The 12,540-nt window shown below is 27.2% G+C and overlaps 1 protein-coding gene across 1 annotated transcript in view; it reads left to right on the forward strand.

The window, feature by feature from the left end:
• Positions 1–9,463: 9,463 nt before the first annotated feature.
• Positions 9,464–12,540, forward strand: part of LOC112597703 — a 39,094-nt gene continuing 36,017 nt past the window's right edge. Inside the window, exon 1 of the mRNA XM_025343872.1 lies at positions 9,464–9,945. Within this exon, the coding sequence (XP_025199657.1) occupies positions 9,858–9,945 (88 nt within the window). The 5' untranslated portion in view covers positions 9,464–9,857. The remainder of the gene's footprint in view (positions 9,946–12,540) is intronic.

Raw genomic sequence — 12,540 nt, forward strand, 5'->3', positions numbered from 1 at the left:
CAAACAATGTTGCACCGCGTTAAGTCTACAAAAGGTGGCTAAGGATAAAGGAAGTATACGATTGTTACTATTGTATGAATTAGATTATTTGATTTATACAAACCTCTAAACTATTATTATTACATACATTGTATTAAATTATACTATAATATGTACTATTGTAAAGATAATATACAGAAAATTTGGAAACGGCGGTTGTGGACTTTGGTCCTGGCACAAGGAAAATGTGAATATTGGTAAGGTTAGATGACCAACTGAAAATATCGTGGTAACCTGCTCACCGTGACATCGTGTGTTTATGGCCGTACTTACATAAAATGGTATGGACAGTGAACAGCGTTAAATACCTACGTGGTCGAGCTTACAGCGGTCACCAAAACGCACATTTATAGATTTTCACTGTTGAATTTTTGGGCGGATGCACTTGGAAAGTTGGCACTGAAATGTTTATTGGCGAAATCCAGCGGAGGTTCAAAATCCGCGCGTTCTGACTGAGGTATAAGCATCACTGCTGAAGTGACCGCCGACCGCGTATCGTTTACGGTATACTCACGGCGACCGGGTAACCGCAATATTTTCGGTCTGTCCGTATTTCTGCAAGTTACCGCGAACCGTTTTCACGGAGACCATCTTTACCGTCCAATTCTTGGTCACGCCGTTTTTGTGTTTTTGTGTTTTATTTTTTTTTTTTTGTTTTTCACAGTCGCGTGTTTGGATGTGTAGTGCTGAAATGAATCTTGTTCATTTCCAGACCGATGCATGGCATGTGCTGCCCGTTTTACGAACATTACCCGCTGAACATCGAGTTAATGTATATGACAACTAGATGCGAAAAAACATCTTTAAGTGTTGTTTATATTATTGCCATTATTTATTATCTCCATGAGTCTTTTGTAGGAGCTGACAGTTGCATACTACATACATCTCTGTATGCATATAATATAGTATTCAGGTATTCAGTTATTTAATTTATTGTTATTAATTATTTGTGTAAGCTAATAAAAAAATATAAAAAATAATTCTAGATTATAAATGTATTTCACTTATAATATTTAATTGAAAATTTCCAAAAAAATATTTTTATTATAATATATTCACAAACAATATAAGATATCAAACTCCGATAGACGATAGTTGTTTAAAAATTTAAAATATTTTAATATTCTTGTGCTCAAAGTTTATTATCTAAATGAATACAATTTCGAGTAATATTACTTTATTATCTTACATAGTGTATTCAATATTCAAATAACATAATTATTTTAGTAACAGTATCAATTAAGTTTTTGACACTGAAAAATTATTTCAATATAAATTGTAATTAAAAATTTGAAATATGTTGCTAGGCCATTTTTGGGTATTACTAGTGAGTAGTGACTCCAAGATTTAAAATTTGCAAATCAACAAACAAAATTAAGCTATAGCTGGTACTTCTTGTGGGGGGGGGGGAGAGATCAGTATGTTTATATTCAAACATTTAATTTTGCTAAGTAATTTTCGGAGTTAGCTAGAATCTCTGTTGCCTTTTAAGAGACGTTTCAAAGTTTGTCTGATGGGCATAATATTAGTATAGCAATATATATTTTTTGACTTACGTACATTTTTAAATACAACTCAATATTATCCTTTCAACCGAGGTCTGTGGCTATTATTTTTTTTAAATATATCAAGTATTACTAGTATTAGTATCTTAAAGGGGTCCATGACCCTAAAAATATTAAGAAATCCTGATCTATATAAATGCATCAGTGCCCATATATATTTGGTGTTTCGCGGAATAATTTTTTTTTTTTACACCGTTTCTTAGGTCATTCATATTTATGGTACCTATCCGTTTATTTTATACTTTTCTATTATGTACATATTGTACTAAACGCATACAGAATAACGTATAAATCGTAAATCTTTTATTTACCGACAGAAAGTCGTTAATACTAAACCATACGACGACGTAAGTGCACGTCGAAATACATATAAATATGCATTGCACATATTATTATAATTTATAACAATACGACCATTTTGACGGTGAAATCGAATACTGTTTCAATAAGAATGCTTAAAAATTATGTATAGTAACTGCTGCGACTCCTGGCAATTGATGTCTTTTATCAGTTTTATGCCTAACACGTTTATGTAATTTCTCTGCGGCATAGACAAATTACAACGCTGTCCGACAATGAATATATTTGTGAACAAAATTAAAAGAGCGTTCAGTAGCGTTAAAATCTTACTTTTACATTATGAAATATTTATTTTAAACAATAATAATTTTATTTAGATTAAAAAATGATGATTGTATAGGTATATATGTATTCATTAGTTATCATAATACAGATAATCTGTTATCAAATTTTCATCTAGATAGATTCAATTTCTTTTGATTTATAAACACTTATTGAAGAATCGTTTTATAATGACATAGATTTTAAATAAATTCAAGACTTATATACTACAAGTTTTTAAGTGCATTTAAATATTCTTCTTAAAAAAATACAAATTAAAGTTAATATTTTCTGAAAATTTTTACTGTGATAAGAGTATGAAACCAAAGTGGTTGTGAACTCTTCCAATTCTGACCTAGTGTGTTGGTTTAATCGTATCGTATCTAATAAATGTTACTCATAATGCTGAATACGTGGATAAATATATTCATCATCTTAGCGCTGTAAAATATGAAGTCGTCGCAAAGAAATAATTCAACAATTCGCAATTCACCGAGTGTTGTTTAAAGGGACAAGGGTGTTTATATAGCTATATAGGTAAATTTTATTTAATAAAACACGTATTGTTTTCATACTAGATGTAAGGATCACACGACGTACGTGTAAATTTGAAATTTTCATATGACGTTCAGCGTGTTGTCTCATTCCTTTCATCGTCAAACGCTCGATAATTAAACCACTCTTTGAGAAGTGCAATATCCGTATTATATTATATTATAGATACCTGTGGCGAGCATGCATTTCATAAATTTATGTATTGATTTATAATACAATACAATGATATGCACACGAACAATTACCCGACGCATAATAAGTATGCATAAGTCTGTATAGTATATAGACTCTTGAAACTTTTTAGATTCTGAGCGGAGTGATAAATGTGTTGATTTTACAGTGGTTGTGTGCGTCTTTTTTTACATTTAAATTGTATTACTCGTGACTTTATAAGCCATAACATTTAATCGTGTAAATTGTATAAAATAATGATATATATTTGTATTTCACTTTTAACATAATATTATATATTAAACGTAATAATTGTTTTAAATTAATATTAATTCAAACAGTATATACAGTGTACAATCGTCAATAAGTACTTGTAATCGACGGTTTTCACTATCTCTACTCAGAAATCATTTTTAAAATTCAAAAAATTTTAATTTTATTATTTTCGTTTTTAATGATCTCACAATAGTTACGATAAATCTTCATTATCCTGCCCCAAAAAAAGTTAAATGCTTGACTATTTGGTTTCTGTATTATAATAGTCTATAATTTTACAAGTTTTCTACGGACAGATCAAATGATATTACTATAACAAAAAATTGAGTGTTTTGATTTTTTGAAAATTGAACAACTTAATATACCTACTATACCTACCGTAATACATATAACGTGGTATACGCCTAAAAATCGTACGTACAATCTTGACTATCTAGAATATATTGATGTGCATAATAAATTACTTGTAAAGTTAATACATTACCTATATACAGTCGTAAAAAACATTTAAAACCGCCAAAGACGGCTTATATTCATATATATGTATATATGTATAACTGCACAGTTGTCATATAATACAATATAAACTGGCCGCCGAGTGCAGACACAAAGACCGCGTAAAATCAAAATCTGTTTTATTGTCAATAAAACACGAGTAGGTAGAGATGTACAATAATAATAGCTGCAGGTTTATATATTGACGGCCAAGGCTGTACCGCTATGTCATGGCTTCAAGGGGTTCATTTTTACACTGAAATCTATGTTAAGGTATTCTAAACGTACCTATATGATTATTATGATATAAGTTTTCTTATGTATGTAATTAGCAGGGCTTGAATTTTATAGCATTTGATAATTATTATATTTTACAGATAAAAATAGTAGAGTGATATCTAAATCTGGAAATTGAACTTGTTCTGGATCCATATTTTTCTTACACTTGGAACAATTAAAAAAAACCAACTTTTTATGATCAGTAAAGTTTTCGACAAATCGATGTACAAATTATGACCAGAAGGAATACGACACTCATGTACCATTATTTTTATTAAACGCAGTACTATACAAGAAAAAAAGCTGGAAAACACTTTTAATGAAAAATTTTTTATTCAAAAACAATATATGCAACATGCGCAGCATGCGCAGCATATGACTTACATATAATTGCAGAACAGATTCGTGACCACTACTGTAGACAAAGTAATCACAAATTGAAAAAAATATTTAAAAACGTACCTATATTAGATTTGAAATGTTTAAAAAATAGACTTCAGAGGTATGTTTAACACCAGATCATATAATTATAACAAGATGAAAATCGTGAATTAACGCGGCCATTTATTATGGCGAAAAATTAAACACGCTGCTCACCGTAAAGCTCGATGACAATGATGATGATGATACAGTGAGTACCAAAAAAAAAAATACAATAATAAAAATTGATAAAAATTTAGGCTTAATCTTGAAAAAATCATTTATGACCAAAAATTATAATATAAATGAATACTAAATGCATTTTAAAAATCTAGTCATCACTTAAAACTTTAATTAGAAGCAAAAAAACAACAACCTATAATATATATTTGATTATTTTAACATAAAGCTATATGAATTAAGTAAATGTCATACAATGAAAATGGTCAGGCCAGTTGGAAACACCAACATAATAAATTACTTAAATAAAAGACTATTATAAAATATTTTAAAGCCTAGTGTGTAAAAAAAATTGTGAAAATATTATTGTTTACAAAGTTTGAAACGTGTGGAAACAATTAAAAATATGTAAAACATAATCTGAATTAATATAATTGGAAAATATATAAAATTTATTTTTAAGAGAAAATAAAGTAAGCGGGCCAGCCAGCCTGAGGTCCTATTTTCTAAAACGATCCGTAAGAAGTTAATCGATTTTATTGTAGTAATGGTTGATATGATATGTAATACGATTATTATACCTACATGATAAATAATTATTTATAATATAAATATACGTATATTAAGGATTTCTATCTAATATTTGTATAATCATTAATCACCAAATCGCCAAAATATAAAGAAAATCAATGCATCACCAAATAAATAAATAATTAAAATAATGTATTTTTATACGCAATGCATATTAAGTTGTCGTAATTATAGTAATTGTTGAGAATGTGTGTGCAATGTAATTTCAAATTATTCTGTAGGGGTTTCAATTGTTTTTATCAGAAGATTTTGATAAAATTGAATTTTGCGGCAATATTTTCCAATAATGTACTCTTCTGTTGCCATTATTCTATCGCCAGTCATCATGTTTGTACTTCGTACATACGCCTAAAGCCGATTCGAAATATCGCCGCGCACCTATAGAACCTATCTCTATTGCTGCAGGGTATAGCTGTTTATTTTGCTCCTCTATATTCGCAGGTTTTATTACTGTAAACAATATAGATTTAACATTATAATATGATTTATATCGTCGTCATCACATGTTTATGACGCATGTATGAATATGATATATACGCTTTAAGTATACACGATATGCTTATATGCTTATACACACACACACACACACACACACAAACATATATATGTATATATATATTATATATACATACATGTGTGGACAGTACAGGACGGAGAATACTGGCGGGATATCATACCTGAGCGGCTATACTCGCCCGGCGAGCTGTCCGTTCGCGTTATCCTCGTGAATGGTTTTCCATCTGATATAGAAAAAAAAACGTCATATGATACGGTGGTGACTATAGGACCTAACCCTCATCAGATGATGGTAGCGGTGGTACACCTCGAATGTATAAATATAATACACGTTGTATATATTATGATATAATACATAATATTTTATATATATACTTGCATAAAAATATTTATAATAGTTATAGTTATTTAATATTCACACACATACACGAGTATTCAATAATACGAACAATACGGTTGTTACTATATAGGGTGCGATAGTGAAATGAAAAAGCAATGAATTGGTAAAAATAATTAATAATTAATTTCAAGAGGAGATGAAAAACACGCATGAGCATTTTTTTTAATTTTTTTTTTTTAGGGGATATGTAAATGGGTATTATGGGCAATTACATTTTGCAACTAATTTATATATTCTTCTCACTACTCAAAAAAAATTGAAAACATCATTATGCGCACTGAGATTTATAGCACGTGTTATTATTATTATTATTATTATATTATGTATTATGTACACAAAAGTTTTACGACAAATATAAATAGCATTAAGCATATATTATGTATAAATGACTATCTAATAACGATTATAAAAAATCTTTGTGATAATCTTCTCTAAAATAATAAATTATTGTAGAGCTTTGTCTGAATTTCTGTTCAAAAAAAATCGATGTGATCCGTTGCGCATGCCGCATTGTCACCATGTAATGCGCATAATGACAAACGCGACACGCGTCGATGACGTTCGTCGCCGAAAAAAAGAGAAAAGGATTAAACCTTTGTGCCATCCCTTAAAACCACTCATTGTTAGAGTCCGCACATCAGTCGAAGTTTTAATAGGCTCGTATCTGCGTAATATTACTTGGAATTTTCTTTTGATATGAGATTTCCACAAGAATGGCGTTTCATTTCGAGTTTTATTTGCTTTTGAGTGATTATACGTTGAATTTATAATAAGAGTAAATAGGTACTAATATTATACAATATAGGATTTGTCCAAGAAGTTTAACTGTAATCCGGACTCACAACTTGTTCTTTTACCATCTATCTTAATCCTTATACTTATATGCCTGTTGACAATATCTCATCTGCAGTGATGTATGTATATGTAGGAAAGTAGTACCTATAGCTCGTTTACGTAATATTTAAATACGTATTATATTATCTACGGCAATCGTTTTCACCAAATGTATATTTTTTCCCTTTCTATCAAACGATATAATGTTTGATTGATTCCCGTTCCATAAAAACATTTAAAACAGTTTTCATACCTATAAATATTAAAATTTAGCATTATTAATATTTAATAGCAGAAAGATATGCAGTATTGCAGTAGTGTATAAGATGTACGACAATAATTTCTTTGCGTTTTATTTTTAATTCTGAGCGATCTTAATTTAATTTTGATGTAATTAAAATAATATATCTCTGTGATCAATATTTCTTGTAAAAAGGTTTGAAAAAAAAACCAAAAAATGTATTACCTGATGATAACTACTAATATATTTACACGTAGTCAAAAAACATTGCCTATACAAAACTCCTTAAAGAAAATATTCAATAGTTCTAAATAATAGGTTATGTTTAAAAATAGTATCAACAAAATTAAATGGCATTCAGTAAGTTGCAAAATAAAAATTTCACATACATTTTAGTTTAGTTGTAAAGAGCTATAAGAATATAATATTTATATATTATATTAAATTCATTGATTTTAAACCGTTAGTTGTTATACTTCTTCAAAGTTCGAGAGTATAATTTTTCGAATTCTAATAATTTGATAAGCCTTTAACGATGGTCGTAATTTGGATATCTTTCTGAATTATTTTTAGATAATTTATAACATATAAGTTTATAACATACTATCATTATATACCACCTAAATGGTCTAAGCAAAAAAATACATTTTACTAATGAAATATTATTTATATGTTATACAATTTCCATTTTGAATTAATTTTAAAATTTGGATAATTGGCTCAATTAATTTTTTATACTGAAAAGTTTTTAATTGAATTATTGTGGTAAAGTAAATTATTTTCAAGGAACTTGACCAATATAGATTAAATTAGTAAATTTGTATAAGTTGCATATGTATAATTTAGGGTTTTATTATCTTTAAATTGCAATAAATAATAACATATTATAGTAAAAATTGATTAGCAATAACCTATTATAACTACTTTTATCATAGAGATTTTTAGGTTTTATACATTTTTTTAATAGTAATCTATACTTTTTCTAAACAGAATGCTAATTAAAAAAAAATATGCAGATGAATCTAATTGAATTTTGAAAAAAAAAAAATGTTATTTTTAAATATTTAAAATTATTTAGATGAGTTGAATTAAAGTGAGTGAAATAGAACACTCACGAAGTTTATATATTATACAACTTTACTTACAATTTTATTTCATTTTAAAATTTAGTAAAAACATAATTATTCTGATTATATATATATATTATACAGTGCATTTCACAAATAATTAGGTAACTGATTTTAAATATGTATATACATTTTTTTTTTTTTTTTTTTTATAAAAGATATAATATCAAATATAGCATATAATATGTCACATGATACTTAAATGTTCTATTATACACAAAATAAACTAATTAATTAAATAAAAAATCTATTTTTTTTTAATTTTTGGGTGCTTTGAATAGTTTAAGGTAGGACTAAGTCACGGTATTCGAATTCAAACTACAGCTGTTGTGGAACCGCATTTACGGAATCAAAAAAATTAAGTGAAAACTGTTAAAATCGATTAAAATTATATTTGTATGATTGTCTGAGATAAAAGGAAAAAGTCCACGCTTTTTTTTATTTGAAAATGTAATTGATCAAAGTCGCTTTATGGAATGCTTTATAAGGCTGTAGGGCTGTACAAATAATTATTTCTATACAATAAATGTCAGTGAACAATTTTTTTAAATAACTTTTAAAAATCACTCTGATAAGAAATAGTAAAAAATTAGATTTATTAAGTAAAAAAATTTCGTTATTATCATTTCAAATCTTAAAAAATTGTCTTGATTAAACATCACAAAAAATTAACAATGAAATGATTACTAATTAGTATCCCGAGTAAAACGGACCACTTAATACATATATACACACAATAATTATTTTTATTAAATATTAACGAAACTAATGCAGTTTTCACACGACCTCTCTGTATATAAATAATGTATAATAATTATTATTATGACACCGCGGGTCGATAAGGAAAATTAATTACAACTTCGTTTATATTTTTATTATATTACAATAAATATTATATGAGTATACTATGAGTATGCGTATATATCATTTTAATACGTGTATAGTGTATACATAGGTATACATATAATGTGGCGACTGCAGACTGCAATTCACTGCACGTGTGGTGGGTTTCGGCTAGGAGAGTGGGATCTTTCGGATTGAGAAGGACGTTCGACCAACCGCCACGGCGGTGGAAAAAACAACGCAAAAATAATAATAAATACGTACCTAAAGTGTTTTTAATTATTTTTCATCGCGCACATGGCACGCGGTTTTCGCGGGCATCAGTCGGACGTCGGGTTGGCGCTGCAATAGCACGATCACGCACGCGCCGTCCGGTTTTTAATCGTATTTTTTTGTGTTTTTATTATTAATAATTTTACCATCGTCGTTATTCACGTTCCGTTTCCATTCGGCCACGTTTGTAATACCGTTTACGGCGTATCGCGATAGATACTTTAAATCGTATTTCAAATTCGTAGTAGGTATCCATTTAATATATTATATGGTAGTGGAACGTTTTCGAATCTTATTTTCTGATGTGCCATCGAATCACTGTGACAAAATCATCATCGTTGTGTACGCAATAATATAACTATACCTATTATAATATTGCAGTGTAGGCACCGTTTTTGATCATTCGCGTTTCGTGAGACTTTTCTGTAACGATGAACGAAAAGCCCAGGGTCGTGTCCGCGTGCATGAAACGCATTATTCGGACCAATGGACGAGCGCAACAGAGACCTTTAATATCAGGTATCTACGAATATAAAATACATGTTATATTAAACGATCATGTAATATCGATCACCATTTAATATCTGTAATTATGGCACACAATACAATTTAACTTATTTTATAATAGTCTTTTGATAAATATAATATAATTATACCATATTAATACGAACGTTTAAAATATAATAAACAAAGAATAAAAACCGTGTAAAGGACTGTTAGGTCGGGATATACGATATAATAATCATAATATATATATATATATATATATATATATATATCACAGTAGGCTTATGTACAGTATAATATTAAGTTTATATTTAATTTTAAGTCGTATTTTTTGCATATGCGCTTACAACGTCAGAGAGTTTCTAGATAAAATAATGAATTGAAAAAAAAAACGATTAGTTATAATAATTTTATTTTGATCGAATAATATTGAATAAATTTAAAACAACTTATTTGTATTATGTATATATATTATATATACACGTAATTAAATCCATCAACCTCATAACATAATACAGTAGATTACGAATTTTTAGTTTTGTTTTGACATTATAAAAAATGATTGAAATTGAAATTTAACTTAAAGAAAGTGTGTATATTTAGTTCGATAATGTAGCATTTCCTGTAGTTTCATCATGTTTACATTTCATAGAATTTACGTGTTTACAGAATAAATTCAATTTGTTCTAAAAAAATAATTCTAGACTTTAAAAAAGTACCACACAGTAGGCTACAGTAAGTAATTAGAGTATATACATTATACATAGGTATATTATATTTAAAATATATAATTATATGTATAATATAATATTAACGCTTTTTAAATAATTATGAGAAGAAATGGAACTATTAAAAACACGTTGTTAAGTTAATACACTTTTAATGTTTGAGATTCAATTTATTTCAATTTCTGTGTACATTAAAAAAAAAAAACAATTAGCGGTAATGCTTGTATAATATATGATATTATGTAGATATTTCATTTATTTTTACAAAAACATGATTTATTTTTCATATACTTGCTAACTAAAGGTAATAGATATAAAAGTATGTATTATTTACATGGAAATTTAAGTTTTGAGAACAACATTAACATGTTAAACATTTAAATTATTAAATGTATTCAAGATTGTTATCGTTTACTCGAAATATAGCCTGCTAAAGAGTATACTTCGATTAGCATATATGAATTTAGCTTTTACAAACATTTTCACTGCTCAAAAATAGCAATAAATAATATGATATCTTTATTTTCTAAAAAATATCACATGATATTAACATTGAATCTGCTATATATATACAGTAAATCTGTTCAAATAGTCTAAACCTTTATGAGATTGCATACGAATTTCGTCCCTGATATAAAAATTGTAATTCGTTACATATTAATTGCGTCCCGATAATATTTAAAAACTACTAGGTTCAATTAAACGGACAACAAATAACTGTGAAGCTTTCCATTCATAATTTAATGGTATGTTTTACTCTGCTCATTCAAATATCAACAATTTTATTGTTATACTCAAAAACATACAAAATTATACTTGCATAAAAATTCGCAATAGTAGTCTAATAAAGAAAATTAGATGTGAAATATGTTAAAAATAATAATTGTTAAGAAAAGAAATGATAAAATACGACTTGAACGAAATAACACGTTTTGTCCGTTTTAATTTTGTCAAAACTGTATCATTAAAATTTTTTCCGAGCCATAAATAATATTTTAATATCATATATATAATTTGCACATCATAATTTATATTTTTACTATTTTTTTTTTATTTTTTTATTTTTATGTTTAACGACGAAAACAATATTTTTAACTTACCTTAAGCAATATAATGTTTATAATATTTATTTAATGTTGTTATTGAGTCTTAAGTTTTGTATTAATTAGGAAAGAAAATAATGTATTTATATTTGACATAATTAGTATAGTTGTTTAATATTATCGGGACGCAATTCGTATGAATAAGGGATCTTGGGACGCATTTCGTTTGCACCGCTTTATGATTATTGTTTTAGGTCAAGATTAAATTTTCATAAACTTTATTTTTGTCAAAATAATATTTTAATCAATTTTTTTTTCAAACAGAATTTTTTAAAGTGTTATTTAAATTCAATGAAATATTTAAAACATATTAAACATATAGTATTATAGTAAAAACAAAAAATGAATTAAAGCGGTTTACTATAAACTATATGCAAAAATGTAAATGAGTATAAAATTAAATAATATATAATATCATTTATTATGTAATTTTGATTTTTTTCAAAAGATTACATGCATAACAATTAATTTTTTGTTGCTAGATACTATGTAGTGCACAAAGCTATGTAAAAATACCTAAGGAGGTATAGATTTCGCGTAGCTGATCTATGAACAAATATATATATATAGGTATAATATAAAAATATGGGATATACGTGTTTTAAAAACTGAGCCGCTCTTATTAAATGTATGTAAAATAAATTGTATTTTAATATTTATAAAAATTAAAAAATGTATTTAATTATAGGTAGTATCAAGTATTGAAATCTTAATATAAAGTTACTGATGGCGTAACGTGCAATAGAAAATATTTGATTTTAGAGAACTAATTTGTC

Source organism: Melanaphis sacchari, unplaced genomic scaffold (genome assembly GCF_002803265.2).
Source record: "Melanaphis sacchari strain LSU unplaced genomic scaffold, SCAv2.0 Contig43_pilon_pilon, whole genome shotgun sequence".
Lineage (NCBI taxonomy): Eukaryota > Metazoa > Arthropoda > Insecta > Hemiptera > Aphididae > Melanaphis > Melanaphis sacchari.